Genomic DNA, 21,018 nt, shown 5'->3' on the forward strand with positions numbered 1-21,018 from the left:
TGTACATGATTATTTGAATGTTGACGTTTTTTGTATTAAAAACACTTTTCTTTTATTGGTCGGATGAAATATGCTAATTTTGTGAGATAGGAATTTTGGGTTTTCATGAGCTGTATGCCAAAATCATCCGTATTAAGACAATAAAAGACCTGAAATATTTCAGTAAGTGTGCAATGAATCTAAAATATATGAATCTTAAATTTTCATCATGACATTATGGAAAATAATGAACTTTATCACAATATGCTAATATTTTGAGAAGGACCTGTATATAATCCAACTGGCAGATATTGAACAGCTTAACATGTATTCAAAGATGGCTCCCAAAAACAGGCAGTGATAAAGTAATACAAGGAGTCAAACATAACAATGCAGGAACATGTAGTGCAAAACTATGAATGTATTTGAGTGCTTTGTGGTCTCTAAATACAGATCCTTATTTTTTGAGCATTTGACACCTTGTCTTTAACATGTTGTTTTCTTTTTTAAATTATGTATAATCTAATTGGAAGAAAGTTCATAGCTTTAATAAGATGTTTAAATTTTTTAGCTTTGGCTATTCAAACTTTTGTTGTTTTTTTCTTTATAAGGCTTAATGATGCATTCTACCCTTTTCTTGACCTTAGATCTCAATGAAGGAGCATCTGGAGAGCAGTCCTTTAGAGTGCACTATGCAAGACCTGCTTCGTTATGATGACTACAACAATGACGGACATCTTAGCCTTCAGGAGTTTTACACAACTTTCCGTAAGTTTTTTTCCACAATGTTTTGACTTCAACAGTCTTTCATCGCCTTGAGAGAGACCGTAATGTCTTTGACTACTGCGTTTTAAAGATGCACCACTCGGACATTTGTGGCAGGTTTACTATCTTCGGTTTTTGTAAAGCTTTGACCTGGTGATACCTATTTTAGTCTATTACGATTTCTCATTTGAAGTCATAATACAGTATAAGAAGATATAACAATGGCATTGAAAATATTTAATTGTAGCATTTCTACCATGAGCGGTCGTTAGATGTTTATGGTAGGAGCAGAGGCATCAAGATCTGTGTTAGCAAAAAAAAAACGTTTTTTTGATTAAGACAAAATCAATAGCAATTAGCAAGGTTATTGAGCATTAAAAAACAGCTGTTTCTGTGTCCATTCCTTCAAAATTGTAGCTCCTTACCTTCCATCCAGCCATCCATCTGTCCATTGTCTACCGCTTATCTGAGATCAGGTCGTGGGGATAACAGGTCCAGGAGGGAACCCTCTCTTCAGCGAAATCCTCCAACTCATTCTGGGGGATCCCAAGGCGTTTCCAGGCCAGTCGGGATTCATAGTCCCTCCAGCAAGTTCTGGGTCATCCCCTGGGTCTCCTCCAAGAGGAACATGCCCAGCATCCTAATCAGATGCCCGAACCACCTCAGCTGACTCGTTTCGATTCAGAGCAGCGGCTCAACTTTGAGCCCCCCTCGGATGATGGAACCCATTGCCCTATCTCTAAGGCTGAGTCCAGCTACCTTTTGGAGGAAGCTCATTTTGGCTATCTGTATCTGGGATCTCCTTCTTGTCTGATGGCCATAGGTGGGGGTTGGAACATAGACAGCCTGGTAAATCGAGAGCTTTACTTTTTGGCTCAATACTTTTTTCACCACAGCTGACTGAAGCAGCACCCGCATTACTATAGACGTAGCCCCAACTTGTCTGTCCTTCCCACTTTCTATCCTGACATCACGTCATCAAGACTCCATTCAGCCTTCCTGTTATCTGCTGACAATCTTGTTCTCTCTCACTTCCTTTTAACTTTAACATGTCTCTATGTCCCAGAAAATTACATCTCTCTTTCCTCTGACTTAATTTTAAACACCTTATCAGTACTGAAAAATGCCAACATTAAAGAGTGTTTAGTTTTACTATCTCCGTGGATCTCCTTTATATATATATAACACAGTTTAAAATTTTAAGCGCAAAATAAAATGTTGGTCCTTCCCAAGAAATGTATTGTTGACTATAAATGGCATTTCAACTCATTCAGTCAAAATTAAATCCTTTGCTTTCATTTGTAGGGCTGCACGGTGGCGCAGTTGGTAGCACTGTTGCCTTGCAGCAAGAAGGTCCTGGGTTCGATTCCCGGCCTGGGGTCTTTCTGCATGGAGTTTGCATGTTCTCCCCGTGCATGCGTGGGTTCTCACCGGGTACTCCGGCTTCCTCCCACAGTCCAAAGACATGCCTGTTAGGTTAATTGGTCACTCTAAAATTGACCTTAGGTGTGTGAACAAGTGTGTGCATGGTTGTTTGTGTGTTGCCCTGCGATGGACTGGTGACCTGTCCAGGGTGTACCCCGCCTCTCGCCCATAGACTGCTGGAGATAGGCACCAGCTCCCCCGCGACCCACTATGGAATAAGCGGTAGAAAATGACTGACTGACTGACTGGCTTTCATTTGTCTCCACTTCAATAAATATGTTGGCTATACTTAGAAATCAAAGCTTTCTATTTCCGGTAATTAGAAGCTTGTCAATGTGCCATCCTCTCCATTCATAGTCACCACTGCAGCAATCAGGATAAAAGTGTTTCAGCAATAGATCAAATGAAAACTGCACAGTAGAACATGTGCCCAGGCTCAGCCTTGATTATAGCATCTGGAGCTGTTATGATCACCTTTGAGGTTTAGGCTGAAGGACTGCTGAGAGTCTCAGCAGCTTCCACCTTATCAAGACCAATATTCACAATTCTCTCACTGATACTACTGTAACACCAAACTAAGTCAAATGTTCTATCGTAATGGTGACCTGTTTGTGTCTAAAAAACATTTTTTTCCTCTCCAAATGTTAGCTCAAACATCGTTAAAACAAGGTCAAATATGGTAATGGAAAACTTTCCAGTACAGCAGTTAACAATGGCATGTGGTCATTTCCAAGGCTTTCAGTTCAGCTTCTACCAATCTATTAATCTTAACCGTGAATTCACACCTAATGAGTGTTTTAGTGGAACACTTCTTACCTTTGTTCGTTACTTTTTTTTCCCTTTCCAGATGGGTAGTGGACATAAGTCTCACTGTATCTATCGACCTGCAGATTTGTTTGTGGGGCTTTAGGCTGGGTTTGTCAATGCATTTTATGTTTGACAAGCAGCGGAAGAGGCAGGTAGGGACCAATAACAAGCTATTGTTCAGATAAAGCTCAAGGTTAAGTGTCGGTCTGCAGAAAGGCAACATCTAGAGGGAGTCATTATAGATGAGTGGCACATCTGGTATTTTAGGTCATGTGGATGCTGTTAAATGTGTAATTTAGTATGATTGTGTGAGTATGTGTGTCTTGGAATAATCTAAATTCTCAATCCAGTGAGGGATCTGGGAAACAGCAGAGCCAGGAGTCGCAGGTGTGCTTTGCGGGGTGGAAATTGACGATGCGCATTTAAACTTGGAAAGAAGAATACAAATTATGTACCTAAATTATGTTTTGTTTATGGCTAGTTTTCATGCCAAATGTCTGATTTTAGGTGAGCATTTTCCGCACAGCTCCTGGTGGCATTTAATAGTCCTTTAAAATTAAAACTGTAGAAAGTACCCCTTGAACTTTTTCAGATTACAAATAAAAATGTATCTTCTGGTAGTTTTATATGATGGACTGTGGGTCTTCCAAGTGCCATTTTTGGAAGGTTTTTGTGTGGCCCTCAAACACAATTCAAGAATGATAGAGATTTGACTCACCAGCATAGTAGGCTGAGGCAGAGGAAAACCTTTGAAATTATTTTTAGGGATTTTCAAGTTTGGAGGCTTTTTAAAAAAGAACTGAAATTCTTGCTTCCATCTTAACTTCATTGTAAATGGAACTACAAACATCCAGTGACTATTTAAAAGCAGACATGGGCCCACTTATTATTATTATATTAAACTTAGCCAAATACAACAAGCATTTTACAAAAAAGTGTAATCAGCATCCCATTCTTGTTACTGAGAATAGAAAAAAAAAATGTCTAGAGCAAGATACTAAAAAATAACTTACAAAATTAAGAAATTGTTTTGTGTTTTTTTTTTTTTTTTTTTAAATGTGGATTTTTGTGGCAAATACTGTCAACTTGACAATTTTGGCTCATGTGATAAAACGTTTCTACACTACTGATACACTAACAAAAAGTTGACACAAAGGTGAAGTCAAATGACAATTATAATGAACAGTGCCCCCTTTAATCTGATACCCCTAAATAAAACCCAACCCAGTTGACATTCTCACAGCAAATGTATTTATGAGATTAAAATACACACAAGTGGACTATTTGCTAATTAGGTGACTTCTGAAGTAAGTTGGATCCACTTGGCTTTATTTAGCGTGATCACAATAAAGGGGCAAAATTCTTGTACACATCAAACTTTTAGATGTTTTTTTGTAAAACAAAATATAAAGATAAAAACGTTGTCATTTGTCTTCCACTTAGAAATGTTTCACTACTTTGTATTGGTCTATCACAAAGTCCCCATAAAAACACTAAAGTGCGTAATGACAACGGGACAAAATGTGAAAAAGTTAATGGGGCTTTAACCTTTTACAATCTGCTGTATTGTTTTGACAATGTTATCTCCTACTGTTCTGTAGCTTTGTAGACATCAACTCTGATTTCTAAGGGGAAACCTTATGCTTACCCTGTCCCTGTTCTGTATTATTCTCTAGTAATCGAGCACGTAAATCATGACAAGCACATCACAATAACTGGAGACAGCAATGAGAGCAATCTGATTTTCAATTGCGTTTCTAATCCAATCAGTCCGTGCAGCCACAAAATGATTGTAAATCCCATAATAATCACTTTGATAAGGTTCAAGATTACTTAATTGATACCTCTAGGCAGATATGTTTTGCAGTGGTTAAAACATTCATACATTAATCCAAACATCTTAACACAACCAAAACTATTCAAATAAATATCATACTGTTCAAAGTGCTCCAGGCACCATAAATCAAATCAAAACAGGACACAGAAGAGGAGAGCAAGACTTGAAAATAGGATAAATATGCAAGAAATAAAATAAATAAAAACCATTGGGTAAAAACCAAAAACCAAAATAATCTAGACAAAACAAAATCTGTTATCATTTGACAGTGACAGTATCATTTCAACAAAGCCATTTTTAATGTGTCTGGTCCTAGTGAAAATCTTCTTCCTAAGGGAAGAAGCTGAAACTCCCCGTGAAGGGGATGAAAGTCATCATTTAAAACAGAAGTGTCTTCCCACTATACCTGCCTTCTGTACTGGAATATGACTGATTGTTCTGAGTTTCACAACCTGCTGAAGGGAACTCCTCTCTTTCAGAGTTGTATAACCAAACCGTGACACCAGGGAAAAGGATAAAACTGATTTGATAAAGCCACAATTAAAAGGGTTATTATGGTTTAGTCAATATTAAAATGGTTGAGTTTCCTCAAACAGAGATGACACTGATGGGATGTTTTGGACACTGCACAATACAAAGAATTAAAAGCATTAACAAGATCAGAGTAAGAACTAAAACCATCTAAGGAGACATGAGTGTGAGTGTGCGGGTCCTGCAGGCCAGCTGTGGTTTTCATACTAGCCCAAGCTGAACCAAATTTGTTTATGGCCATTTTCTTCTCCAATTCAGATTTGTACTTTGGTTTGGCTTATACAATTTCAGGTTTTAATTCTTTCCTAGCTGAATGCTTTTCCTACTTCATAAATAATTGATTTATTATATGGAATAGACTTGACTGATTTGGTTACCCATGGCCTGCTAGTTTGGATAGTTTAACACACTTACATGGAATAATCATATCCCTGAAAAAAAAAAAATATATAAGAGCATGTCACATCCACCAACGAGTCTAAATCATAATAACTTGACTGTTTAAAAATGTCCCAGTCAGTACACCTAAAACATTTCTGCAAAGAGAGAAGTGATTGCTTAGTCCAGACATTTATAATCTTGGTCTTCGGCTTTTCTTTCCTCAGAATGGTCTTATAAATGGGCGGCAGAGCACAAGAAAGGGAGTGGGACAGATTTATAAGCATCTTTCACTGATCCGTAGCACAGATCTAGTGTCTTGTCTCTTCTTGTTGTGCAGGAGGCATACTGATAAAGATTTCTTAATGTCTTTTTAAGAGAGACATGATTAAAAATATTTAAAACAAATTTTGGTGAATCAGGGGATATGGACTGCAGTTTCCACACTGCATTAAATATGGTGTTGGGGGTAGAGGAAGGGTATGCTTTTCAATGAATGCACACATCTGTACTAATGAGTTGGGGGAATTCCCGGGGAAGATAATAAGGTCAGAGTGACACTGATAATAGTTCAACATATTGCATACAAATACGCTCTCTTATGGTCACAGATGTACAGTAACAGACCCGCCCTTCTAATGTTTTCCCTATTACCTCAGCCTATTGGTCTAACTAAAGTGGAGCCCCAAAGCCGTCAATGATCAGATCAGTGTCCGGGTCCCACTCTGTGACATACGTCTCACTGAGGGCAATGAGTCTTGGAAATCCTTTCTGTAGCTAAAACTGCCCTGAAGTTCATTAGGTTTATTCCTGGTGGACTGGACATTTGCCAAGATGAGTGAAGGAAGTGGAACCTGATCAGAGCGTTGTCTCCTTAGCCGAAGTCTGAGACCTGCCTATCTTCCACGCTTTCTTTTCCACTTATTTTTCCCCACAAAGTAAGCATGAGTTCATGATGCAAGGTTATCAGACATCCCTAAGAATCTGTTTAAATAGAAGATTGCCTAACGTCTCATTTTCTAGAGGTAAGAGAAACTGGAAGAGGATATTTTCTCTAGTGTACAAATGCTTATTTTGCACTTCACACCAATAATACTTTAGGTTTGCTTAATAAACCCTGAGAAAAGAATAACTGCTTCTGTGCAACAGAATAATTTACATTCTTTTAGCTGTGGAGCTTATTACAAGACAGAGATAACGTAATAGGTTTGAATCAGCTCTGTGGTTCCCTAATGGTTGGCAGGTTCACAGGCTTGTGTTTCCTAATATTCATTACACTGTCATTATTGTGTAGGAGTAGATGCCTTTTACAGGCGCCCTTTGTATCAGAATCAAAACCCCTGTAATTATGAAATAGTAAATGTGCAGGAATTTGCCTCACAGACGTAACCACTGATATCGGATCACATTAACTGTAGAGCTGAAGGCAGCAGCGCATTAATAGTAGAGCTGATAAGTGAGAGGGCTTAGTGAGAGATCTCTGTGGCCTACACGTAATATATATTGTCTCGCAAGGTCAGAGCTCCCTCATGAAAACATACATTGTCTGCATGTGATGTACAGTTCTTTGGAAAACTATTCATACGGCTTTAACCTTTTGTCGCTTTTAGGCATGGTCAGGTATGACATTCTCACAGTATGATAAACTTATTAAAACTTATTAAACCTATTAAAATGCTGCATAATAACAATTTTAAAATCAAAATGTGTTACATGGTGCAAATAATTTTATTGAAAACGGAAAAGTGACAACCATTATCTTCTTGTTGCAAAAATAACATTGATTTTTACAATTTTATTCATGTCTATTTTTATTTTGACACATGTACATATATGGAGTGAAATTATCATGGTCTGAGGTTGTTTTGGACCAAAATGCAAACAGTCGCTTGGGCTCAGCATATTAAAAACAGATCTTCTTTAATTAAGGCTCGGAGATCAGCACTTACAAGGTCGTAGGAGATTCACAGAAGAGAATTCACAAGAAGCATAATTCAAAGAGCTCGGAGAAAGATGTGACAAACATGGTATACATGAAATGAGGAACCAGCGAAGAATAATTAGAGGAACCGGACATATAAGCAGGGAGAGAAGGAGAGTGGACCAATGAGGGAGAAGCTAAGTTAATCAGAAGAGAAGTGGAAGCAGATGCGGGAACTGGCTGTGGAGACTGAGGGAATGAATGGTTACTATGGCGACAAGAACTAGGAAACACAGGGACACGAGGGAACAAAACTATAAGAAAACCAAAGGAAACTAGAATTAAAGGATAGCATTATCTGATAAGGAAGAGCAGGGAAGCGAAGACCTAGAATACTATAAACTAAATCGTAAACAATAAGTGGAACTAAGCCTAGTGAGGAAACAAATAACTATAACCTGTTGGAAGCAACTTAAACAGTAGAGACTGATACGGAGAACTATACTAGAAATAAGGCTGGGTGAGAATGACTAATATACAAGGGAAATGGACACTGAGTAAATAATAACTGAAGGGGATCTAAGGACAAGAGGAGGAACTACTAGGGGAACAGCAAAGAGGAAAGGCGGAACAAAATAAACAGAAGGAATCAATAAACAGCTATTAAACCCATAGAAACATTAAACATAAGCTAAACATAAATAGTAACTCTAGAGAGAACTAAATCTAAGGACATGTAAAAAAGCACAATAATCTAAGCAAATATAAACTAAACCAAGTAAACTACTAATCAAAGGAATAGGGAAAATCGTTAACGGCAAAGTAAACAAAAACAAAGACCAAAATGGCAGATCCTGACAGAAATAATAGGTTTGTTGCTTTATGTACTCATAGCATTGATTTGCAATAAAACCAGAAAGGCATTTTACTTGATAAATAATAATAATAAAGAATTGAAATTCTTTAACCTTCCCCTCCAACCTGCCCTCTTCAGGTTGGAAGGGAGCTTCTGTCTCGAGTGGGGGAGTTCAAGTATCTTGGAGTCTTATTCACGAGTGTGGGGAGAATGGAGCAGGAGATCGACAGACTGATTGGTGCGGCCGCTGCAGTAATGAGGACGATGTGTCGGTCCGTTGCGGTGAAGAGAGAACTAAGCCAAAAAGTGAAGCTCTCGATATACCGGTCGATCTACATTCCTACTCTCACCTATGGTCATGAACTTTAGGGTCATGACTGAAACAATGAGATTCTGGATACAAGCGGCTGAAATGAGCTTCCTCCGCAGGGTGGCCGGGCTCTCCCTCAGATAGAGGGTGAGGAGCTCGGCCATCCGGGAGGAGCTCAGAGTAGAGCCGCTGCTCCTTGACATCGAGAGGAGTCGGTTGAAGTGGTTCGGGCATCTGTTTCGGATGCTTCCTGGACACCTCCCCTGGGAGGTGTTCCAGGCACGTACCAGTGGGGGAGGGCCAAGCCCAGAACATGCTCCACTATGTCTCCCGGCTGGCCTAGGAACACCTTGGGCTTCCCCCAGAGAAAATGGAGGAGGTGTCTGGGTAGAGGGAAGTCTGGGCAGCGGCAGCAGACTTAAAAGCGGAAGACGACAGGTACAAGAATTTAAATTCTGTATCTTCTTAAACAGTTGGACATTTTAAAAGATTTATCAGATGTACGTAGCAGTGGAAGTCAAAAGTAAAATATGGAATAAACACCAGCTAAAAATAGACGTTCCTAAATAAATTTACTATGGTGCTTAGTACTATATTTTTGTCATTCTTCCTTTGGAAGAGCTGGGACTCCAACAAGCTCATATTAACTTGTTAATTAACCAGCTTATTAGCTCAGGTAACTAGAATTCATTTGGTGTTCACTCTGTCAGTGCTTTGCATACGAACTATAACATTTTCACTGAAAAGTCTTTTGGGGTATGTCTCTACCAGCTTAGCACATCTAGGGAGTGACATTGTTTTTTTTTTTTGCAAAAAAACTCAAGTTAAGTGAGAATGGATGGAAAGCTTCTGTGAACATCAGTTCTAAAGGGTTGCCACAGACTGAAAAGGGATTTAGGTATGGACATTGACCAGGTCATTCTAAGAAATGAATATGTTTTAATCTAAACCATTTGTAGCGTCTAAAGGGATTCCCTAATATTTAATTGCATCCATCTTCCTAACATCTCTGTACAGCTTCCCTGTCCTAGTGAAGAAAGGTTTATCCACAGGATGATGCTGCCACCACCATGTGTCATGGTGTTAGTTTGTGTCAGTCTGTTTTAGTTTTCTGACACACATAGCATTTAAGTAAACATTTTTTAATTTGGTCTCTTCCCTTCTTCAACATGTTTGCTCTATGCTCTACATTGCCTATACCTACCACTGACTGAGTGAAAGAGGCTGGACACAACTGCACACAACAAAACTTTTTGGACTTATGTTTGTGAAAACATTTAGCATTTTGTGTATCACCTAACCTTTTAATAACACACATTAAAATTTAATAGTATAGTATAGTTGATTAAAGTTGAAAAATATTTAGCTGTGAACTAAATGTATTTAATCTGAAACTTGTGAAAACGTGCCAAGCTTTAGAACGTAGTGTTGCAGTTACAAAGCTGTCTAGCTACATTTTCTTCATGTGATCCTGATGTTACATTATATGAACTGTCAGCATCATGTTCAGATGCTCTCTGGAAAACGGGGAAAACATTTGGTTACTGGTTTTGTCACTGATGCTGTTGCATTTGTCAAATCTGCATGCCAGAAGGAAACTTTCCATCACACGAGGATTGACTCACAGCAGCACTGTTGCACTTTAATTTTCCAAAGAGAAATTAGGAGCCCCAGTGTGTGATCATGTTGAAAATGTATTGCAGCTGGCTTAAAGACAGAAACATGGAGAGTATTGGAAACCCTCCAGGTCCCGCGGAGACCAGAAAGCAGGCAGAAGAATGAAGACGGTTCCAGATAATGCTTTGCTGTCAGTCTGCTGAGGTGCTGATCTCAGTAAATTTTCATAATTGACTGTGGCTCTCCAAGATCAGTGTACAGGAGAATGAGAAGAATAACACATGAAAACTTTATCATTTGTCATTTATGATTCTATATTTAACAATACTAAGTCCAAATCCAGTAATCCACAGAAATGAATAAAATTAGTGTCATGTAAAAATTGGGAGACTCTGGTCTACATTAGTATTGGAAGCAGCTGGTCCTCCTGTATTAGATATTTTGGCCTCCCAGAAAAGACTTGTTCCACACAAGGTTAACTACATTAAGACACAGCTATAATAAAATGAGAACATGGCACCTAAAGCAAGCATATTTTGCCATTTGTAGGTAAAGGTGTTAACTCACCTCTTGTTTCTGCTGCTATTTTCGTCCTGAGCAGTTTGTGGAAGTGGAAGTTTAACAAGCTTATTCTCAGTTTTTTTGACTCATTGATAATTCATCTTATAACATATTTCAGTGCAGTTCCGGTTACTAAAAAGTTATTCCGCTTGAAAACTCTAGTAATATGTTAACAGCTAAGGGCAAAAGCATGGTTCACATGATAGCACTATGGGTGTAGAAAAAAGGTCGGACCGTAGAGCATCCACCCGTCAAACATGAATAAGTTGGTTGAAATGTAATTTTTACCTCTTTACGCAACCCGAGTTGAACTTTTTTGTTTCATAGGCTTTCTGTAAGACCTGGCAGAGAAGACATTCAGTAGTATATTTACACAACCGGAAGCAATGTTGGTTGCAAGCTGCATCATAGTGCCCATTCCCAAAAGGTGTCAGTAGTTAAGTTTCATATGTAAATCCAATAGCAGTCATTTAAAAATGGCGTAACGCTGATGTGGCACTGGTCATGGTGACACATTGTGGTAGAGTTTGAGTTATGTTCTACTGCCTGCTTTAACAATTGCCCAGTGAGGTTAACTGGATACCTTAAACCTTGATTTTGAGATTCCTAATTATATGTAAAAAGAAAGCAGGAAGTAGGACAGAAAGAATTTAAATAAGCACACAGAAGTCATCATTCTTAAAAGTTCAGTTTTGATCATGTTTTAAACACTTTTTCCAAGTTTATTTACAATAATTTAACTTTATTCAATTCCCCTTTTTTCTGGAAAATGTTGTATATCAAGTAGAGACCAAGGCGGAGGATGAGAATGAGAAGACAAGAAGTTGAAATGGATAAATAGGAGTATCACTGGAGGTTGAGGCTTTCCTCAACCTCCAGTGATGAGAAGGATAAGTAAAGTGCTTGTTAAGGAAGAAGAGGAAGACATTTATGTCTCTTTTAAAGCAGTAGGCCTGCAAAAGAAATGGTAAAAGTGATATAGTTATAATTGGTCACCCAGTGATGGAACACAGCCAGATTTTGATAAAGGTTACCAAGTCCATGTGCTAAAGAGAGGTTTGTGTGTTTTGATACTTGTTTTAGGTGTGGAGTAGTTTATGGGAAGATTTGGCATCATGTCACAAAGCCTAATATTTCTGAGTCATTTGGATTTAGCATCAAGAGGTGAAATTATTGATAAGATACAAAACAAAAAGGGAAATGATTGAAGCCACTTTGTCTGGACACCTAATTGAAAAGAAACACTTAATATTTATGTCCATATCTCACTGTAGATGAACAAAAACAACCTTAAATTAACCATAAGGTGATGAAATTCTATGTGTACATAAATAATTTGTCTTCAATTTGAGTCCATCGGTTTGTTGAAAAGTGATGGATCTACAAAGGTTTATACAAACATCAAATCATTTCAATTCATTTATTTTAGTAATGTAAAAGACTGCTGATATAAGACTGCAGCAGGGAACATTTGCAAACTGTGCATCAAAACAATACAGTCCCTTCTGAGTCCAACTCTTTGCAACTTAATGTCATTCCAACAAACACTAATGCAGGAAAGGCAACGCTATGCAGAAACCTTACTGTTAAAAAAAATGTATAAAAATAAAATAAAATTAAGAAAAACCATCACATTTTAGAGCAATGGTCAATGCCGACATTCTGGTGCGAGTGTAAACGATATTTTTGTTTAATGTATAATTTTAAAGGTGCTCGCGCATAGAAAATCAGTCAGGCAAACATACACAGACAAACAATAACACTACAGAAATACAACACAACAGCAGTATTTTTTGAAAGTATATATGCTATTAAAAACTAGCTTTAATGTTGTAAAGAATGACAAAAATGTGAAAATTTAGATACACTTGTGTTAGCAGTGCAGCACAGCTAGTAGTTGCAAGAATTTAAAGTAGAAGTTTAAACACAATTGCTTTAGATGTAAGGCAAAGACTCACCATTTTTCGTCACCAGTTTTTAAGTAAGTAAATATTGTGTAGTTGCAGTAAGCATAACAAGTCTAAGACAAGCTGAGAGGGCACGTATACAAGTGTTTACTGTAAACAAAGGGTATCTGCTGTAAGATAAGTGTGAAAAATTTGTATTGCTGCTATTTCTGAAAGAAAAACTGAAATAGAAGCTTTCTATTAGTCAATAAGAACAATGCATATTTTTTTCTTTGTTTACATTGGATTGCATATTTTCTGTGTGCAAAAAAAACTTTCTCATAGTTTCTTAGTTGGCTTCCATTAAAAGGTAAAATTCTGTTGTGACTGCTGTTGTCACATGATCCAGAAAATAAGTTTCTTAACTCTCAAGAACTCCTGTAAATATATTTACCAGCCACGTTATTATGGGTACCTTGCTACTAACAGGTTGGACCCAATTATGCATTTAAATGTGCTCTGTTGAAATGAGACATTGTGCCTGTGGAGTACATTAACATTATCACATTCAAGAAAAGCTTTGTGAGATGGTGCATTACCCAGCTGGGAGGAGCCATCAGATGATGGGCACACTGTGGTCACAAGCTCAGCAGACAAGCAGCTCCTGAAATACTCGGATCAGCCAGTCTGGCACCAACAATAGCCCCACGTTCAAAGTATCTTAAATCTAATTTTTTCCCAATTCTAAAGCTCAGTTTGAACTTTAAAAAGTCATCTTCACAGTTTCTAAATGCCAAAATGAATTGAGTTGCTGCCATGTGCGTTACTGATTTCCTTTGTGCTGTACTTAAAAGTGGACAGTTATTGTACATTATTTTGTAGAGGGAGGAAGGTTGGTGTCTCAGAATGATTATTATCTGTCTGTTGGCCATTGATGTTTTTAGAGATCTGCCTCCATGTTGTACATTTTACATTCCTCTCGTCTCCTTTTAAAGAATGCAGTCCTGATGCCTGTGTTGCAAGATATTATCTCTTTTTGTTGCTGCCCAGCAGCACCTGCCAGGGTTTGATCTTTTGTTACTCAAGTTTGCCCTTAATCTGCTCAAATGATCTTGCTGAGATCAGATATCACTTTTACAAGGGGTACCTGTTGTTCTCTGACAGCCAAGTGGGTGAGAGACCTCCAGCTAAGCTGTCAACCGCAAAGTGACTTTGGAATGGGGATCCTGAAACATTTTTTTTCCCCTTCTCTAGCCTCCCACAAAACATGCCATGCACTGTTTCCTCTCTTCTGCTTTCCATTGTTTGCCATCCATGTTATCTTCACCATATCCTTGTCTTATCTATTGTACTTTAATCTGCTTTCAACCTTTACCGACAATTTTGATATATTTCCTTTAAAATCCCGTTCTCCATTTTATTCTTCCCTTTTTAAATCATTTCCTCACCAACTTCCCACCCTGCTCCACCTAGCCTATGTCTGATGCCTCATTACCGCTCAGTGGACCTTAAAATCTAATTGCCAGTGTGAATATGGGGCTTTGGTGCCTTCCAAGTGTCATCTCTATTCCTGGGTAATTACCCATTGTCCACAAGCTGCACTAACAGGTAAGGGACTGTAAAGGCTTTAAGACAGATTCACTTTCTGGCCAATGTTCTGTAGCTTCATGTTATCTAAGAAATTATAGTTTCTTTTGCCTGATCTGTTAGCAGTTTGCTCCCAAATCAGACCACATCTGAAGCTCACTTTGATCTTGTGTTTACTTTTATCTAAACAATTCAGTTTCCTGCAAATTAAAGAGGATGTTGTTGGTTTTCTCTTCCAGAAAAAGAAAACTGTCCTAAGGTCACCAATGCTTTAACTATCCATTCAGAACAACATCAAAAAGAAAGATTTTGATCTAATACCTGCCTGGGGTACAGGGTATTACTTTTGACCTATTAACTGACAATTGAAAGCAAAGTTTTCCCTTTTAGGAGGGAAAATATAAAGAGACAGAGCTATACTAAATCATTTCACAGCTTGCAATAATATGATGTTCTGTTGCAATGCTAAGAATGAGAAAAAGTTTGAACAATAAAGGGCAAATAGCTTTTGATTGGCCAGCTGGTTCATGCGAACTTGTGTTGGAAACCAAGAGATCATGATACAAAATAAATTGAAAGCTTCCCAAACCTAATTTTGTTTATGCTTTTATTTATGATCAAAATTTAAAAAAACATGCACTGCACCTGAAGGATGTGCACAGATTCATAGTGATGTTCAGTATTTTCCAGTTTATCAACCACTATTTTAGCTTCTACTCTGTAAACTTAATATGATTGTTAAGGGCAAATGGACATGTTTGTGAGGAATCTAACTAGTCAAATTTACAGTGTTACATGGAGATGAGGCTATTAACCTCTTCTCAGGCAGAGGAAGTTGCTGTGGTGACGTACGAGATCATGTTTTTCCAGTGATAATGGTTACGGTATTGTATTTAGACCCTCAGTGGTATAACACTTGTTTAATGAGCTTAAATATGGAGAAACAATAGTGGCATGAACTCAGATTGTAATATAACATAATAAGTGATACAATATTTAAATTTGATGCCCAGGCCAGCTCCTCAAAAACAGAAAAAATTGTGCAGACTGTTTAGCTCTCTGAGCCCCTCTTAAATCTGCCTTTGGTTGTTCACACACTAACTTCAATATCTGTTGTCATGTAAAAGGAAATGTAATGTGAAATGTAAGGACTATCAATAGACATAACCAAGGGAGACATGAAATGAAAGGGGTTTCGGAAAGCCTTTAAAATTCTTATGTTAAAAAATCTTAATTATAAGCCCAAAAAGTCTTAAATAGACCCAAATTTACCATACTAGGTCTTAAATTAAATGAAGTTGTGTCTCAAATTTGTACGTTGGTTCATTAATTGCTTTCCCCTTTTGAAAACTAACTTGGCAGCATAACATTTGTTCCACAGTTTGAAGTTCTAAGTCAGGGTGCTATAACAAAACTATTAGCCCCATTACACAGGGCAACAGACAGCCCTGTCTAAAGAATTTATCCTCGGGTATTCAGCCTTCCCTACAAGCCTAGATAAGAAAGCTGTACCTAAAGTTGTCATATATATTTAAGCAAATTAATTTAAAACATTCTTGTTATTTTGTCTACTTCAGGTGCTTCATTCTGAAAAGGTTTATATTAATTCGATTTTGCTTGACAGCAAACATTACAATTGTTGGCTTAAACCCCTCATCTATGCTATATACCCTTACTATATGCTGTAAGAAGGTATTAAGTTAGGTAACCAAGGTGTAAAAGTACTTCATTCAAAAGCCAGAGCTAAAAACTATTTAAGCAGACAAAGTTATGTTTTACTTAAATCATAAAGTAAGGGAAATAAAAATCAAGTTAATAAATCCATAAGGACATCTTTGAATTATTATGATCTTATAAAGAACTTAAATTTATCTTGCTTAATTTGGCAGAAACCCTGGGACACCATAGCTTTAACTGAATTGTGAAGCTTTTAATTGTAAGTACTGCTATAATGCAATATTTGTTGGACTATATTAGGTCAAGTGCAAGGCACTAAAGCTCTGCTTGCCTATATTTGGCTATTTGGATGGACTTTTACTGTCCTTGATTCCCACGCAGTATATTAACTTAATGGCCAAGATCCTAAAACCAAGGGAGAGTGGTGGAACATTGTGTTAATAGAACAAAAGAGTTGTGAGAAAACAGACTAAACTGCAATTGCTGTTTTCATGGCAATAGTCAGCAATATTTAATACTTTGCAACCTTATACGAGATGCATATAGAAGACTCCCCCATGTTGCATATTTTGTATGTATTTGAATGTTAGGTCTAAATATTGCAGTGCGCTAGTGTAGCCCTCAGTGAGTTACTCTTTATATTTTCTTTATATTTGTTTATGATCTGTCCATCTGGAAAGATAAATGCTTTATACACAGTTTGAGTTCCCCCAAGTGCTTAAAGAACTATTAGACAAATTATTTAGAAATGTTTTTCCATGGCAGCTGCTCCAAACATTCAGCATCACGAGTTGAGTGAAACTTCATCAGAGCAGTCAGAGAGTTTGCATAGTACAACATGATTTTAAGAAATCATATAATTCAACCATTCCTGAGACATTTGCATTGCATTTACATAAATTTTATTGCAGTGGAACATATGTGCATATGGCATGTCGATGTGTGCATATGACACTCTATAACCATACCATGGAATGGTTCGACATGTCCAAACAAATCCCGGGCCAAAACACCTGCGCTGGACAAGGGGCACATCTAAAAGTTGCAGAATACCAGCTCTTGAAGACAGGGGTTTGACATCCCTGGACTAAGCTACAGAACAGCATATACAGGTTATTGTTTTGAATGAATTGCTTAATAGGCTAGAAAAGCATGTCATGATTAATTTCATGCAGATCAGCTTTTCAAATACAGCACTTCCATGCTTTTACCGGTGCATCTCTGTAAATTTGAATATCAAAACGTTTTTTTTTTGTTATTTGACCCAAAAAGTAAAAGAGGTGTAAAGATATATTTTGCAGACAGTAATACTGTATATATTAAGTGTCAAACAACTTACACTTAATAAAAACCCAGAAATGTCAGCCACCTGAAAAGGATGTCTAGTATGATGTAGGCCTAGTTTCTACAGAGTTTACACATTACTTTTGATATCAACCAAGATAAATGTAATAAAATATGTTGGTTTTAGTTTTTCTTTTTTTTTTAAACTATAAAAGAAAGCACAATAAAAAAAAAACATCTATAAATTTACAGTAAGGGACTAAATTAACTGAAGCAGAAATGACAGAATTGGAGTGAAATACATGCATGTAAATTTCAAAGCAAATAGTTGATTACCATCATGATGAATGATGCATAAAGTTTTAGTATCTGCACACACATTTTTACAAATCAAAAGCAGCATTAAGGGATAGGTACGCTTTCGATTGTGCAGCTTGCACAGTGTGGGTACAAAAAATAATCAGCCACGTGCACTTTGAAGCTTCACACAATATGAATTACTTCTATATTTTCATTTTAACTTTGAATTTGTGTTTTTTTTAGTAAAAGATTTCACATAACAGCAGCTGTGGCTAATTGGGATGTAGGTAATTCAAACTTTGACTTTCCCTGCCAGCACGTAGAAGTCGTTACCCTTAGTGTATTATGTGTTCAACAAGAATAGAGGACCAGTGTATAAATTCAGCTCATTTAACTGTTTAGTTGTAAAGGCTAACCTAAATCGAGCATGTAAATCACCACAGGATCAGCAGGGTGTCTTTGAAGAACAACTGGAAGAGTTAGTCTAATTTCGACTCTCCTCCATAGATGTGTATCCCTTGAGTATTCCTAAGCCTCTAAGTGGATATGACATTGCACCAGGGAAAAGTCTACTTGTTAAACTCTGACAGTGCATCCAGACCATCATGATAAGATTATTAAGTTATGACTTCTGATTGGTGACACACTCGCTGTTGGACCAGACATCTAATATCCTTCATGATTGCCCACACTGAATAATTTTACCCGCGGTCCCTGCTTCGCAGAAATCCCTCCTATCTATCCGTCTTTCATTTTCAGCACTTTAATTTCATCGTTATGTCTCTAATTAGCCATAGGGATGTAAATCCCGCTCCACAGAGCCTCCAGGGGCTTTGGTTTGACCTGTTATTTTCTGTGACATCTATTTTCTGGTCCCCTCATCTCTCAGCGACTTTCTTACGACTACTTTTTTTCCCATTCCTCTTTCGTTTGTAGCCAATGGGTCCTGAGGACAGCGAGTGTGTTTCAGTGCACCATAATTCACAGGCAGCAGCCTCCAGGCTGTTAGTGGCACAGCATGTGGTCTGCTTTTATCTCTCTTCTTTAACTCGTTTCCAGCAAGAACATAATTTATTATCATGCCTCCATTGATTTAGTCTTTGTCTTGTCTCTGTGGTGAAATCTTCTCTCTCTCCTGCTTATTTTAACACTCTTCTTTAATTTCAAAGAAGTGTGCATTCATATGGGTGTGTGTCTACTCCCTCTTAATTTCTTCTTGCATTGAGGTCTCTTTGCTTATATTATTTTACTCTTAGACTCAGCAAATCCCCTCTAGCTACCACTTTTATCAGTTTTAAAAATTTACTTTCAGAATAAGGAAGAGGCAGCAAAGGGCTATGAAAGGCATTTGTACTGGGGAAAAATATAAAATGAAAAACAACCAATCAAGGTGGGAGCGCAGCCATGAAATCCGTCATGGCTGGATAACCTCTCCTATTGGGTACACTGGTTTGTGTGAGAGAAGAAAAAATGTTTTCCAATAGATGCAGTCAGAGTTGTTTTCTTTGGGCAAACATGTGTTTTGTGCAAATCATCAGAAAGTTGTTCTAGATGGTATGCTAATACTAATAAGGTTGCATTTAATGAAAGAGCTTTTTTCTTTTCTCGGCTAAATGGAGGCCAGCGCTAAAATCACTAAGTTGAACTGAAAAAGTGAACCAGAGTGTAGAAGTGTAGAAAGATGAAAGTAAAAGTGATGAGGTGTGTTTTATCTCAGATACCTATTCACAAACATCTGAAACATGCTCACATAATCAGGGTAAACACAATGATAGGTTTAAGAGCCTCTCCTTTTTAGCAGTTTCATAGTGAAAATTGTGGCTGCAGAAAATGCAGTCAAACTACGTACTTATGGCAGTAGCTGGGAGGTATAAGCCTTTAGGATTTGGAAAAGGGGGCCTTAAAGTCAAGACATGAAATGGAGATAAAGATGCTAAAGATTAACAGAAGGTAATGAATAAATATATTTAAATATGTTCCTCTTATTTAATATCAATGCTCCTTGTAGCCCAGATTATGACAAACAACGAGATCAGTTACAATAAACAATCTCATCCATGCATTTATCTTTAGTCAAACTGATTACTGCAACAGTGTCTTCATAGGTCTGCCTAAAAAGTCAATCAGACAGCTGCAGCTGATCCAGAACGTTGCTGCTTGCATTCAGAAAAAAAAAAAGAAGAAAATAAAGCACATCACCCCAGTTTTAAAATCCTTACTCTGGCTCCCTGTATCCGAGATAATAGACTTTAAAATACATCTGTTAGTTTATAAGTCACTGAATGGTTTAGCACCAAAATACTTTAAAAATTTGTTGTTGTTGTTAACCCCATCAACCTTCCAGAGCACTGAGGTATTCTGGCTCGTCTACTGTGCTTCCCCAGAATCAGAACCAATGCTCTACAAATCTGGAACAAACTTCCAGGAAACTGCAAACGTGTTGAAACCCTGAGTTTTAGTCCGTAGAGCAACTTCTCTTTATTTCCTTCATTATGTCAATGCTATGTACTTTTCTATGTATTTTTATTTCGTATATGTTTTATCATGTATAGAACTTTGAATTGTCTTGTTGTTGATATGTCCTATACAAATAAACTTGCCTTGCCTTAAGGTCAGGAAGAGTAGCATTGTGCAAAGCTGAGAGAACATGTGTGAACATGTCAACGGGTTCTTGGAGACATGCTGAATGTGTCTAAAAAAAGAATACTGTGTCTCTTCAGTGTTTAAATTAACACCGTGTAGAAAATCTGTTGGTTCCGTGGTGTTTATTACATCACGAATCAACAGCCTGACAAAATATTTTAATCTTAGAAAATGAAGTACTGTACATAAAACCATGAGAGGTGAAGACTGAAGTGTCTTATGGATATTCAGTGGAAAATGACAATATGGATTTGGCTTGTAAGAATGAACGCATGTTCTGGACCCAAATAATTGTATCTTTTTTTTTTTTTGGCTGATAAACTTTAAGCCCAATGACAAATTTTAGGTAAACATTTTTACCACATAGTGAGTAACTGTTGTCTTTTCAACAGGTTATCCTACCTGAGCACTGTATCCCTGAAGCTCCTCCCAATCTACAATGGGCCTCTCACTTACTTCTGTGTTTTTAGGTTTGCAGAGCTCTGCTTTCATTCCAATTTTGGATGATGAATTAGCAGTTTCCTGTGAGACATTCAAAGCTTGGTATAATTTTATATAACCTAACCCTGCTTTATACTGCCCGACTACTTTCTCCCTGACCTGTCTGCTGTGTTCCTTGGTCGTAATGATGCTTGTTGTTCACTAAAGTCCTCT

General features: G+C 37.5%; 1 protein-coding gene across 1 annotated transcript in view; it reads left to right on the top strand.

Moving 5' to 3' along the window:
• fstl4 (follistatin-like 4) overlaps window positions 1-21,018 on the top strand; it is a 313,380-nt gene that overhangs the window by 187,081 nt on the left and 105,281 nt on the right. The window contains exon 6 of the mRNA XM_047380086.1: window positions 627-747. Within this exon, the coding sequence (XP_047236042.1) occupies window positions 627-747 (121 nt within the window). The remainder of the gene's footprint in view (window positions 1-626; window positions 748-21,018) is intronic.

The sequence above is a fragment of the Girardinichthys multiradiatus genome, chromosome 11 (genome assembly GCF_021462225.1).
Source record: "Girardinichthys multiradiatus isolate DD_20200921_A chromosome 11, DD_fGirMul_XY1, whole genome shotgun sequence".
NCBI lineage: Eukaryota > Metazoa > Chordata > Actinopteri > Cyprinodontiformes > Goodeidae > Girardinichthys > Girardinichthys multiradiatus.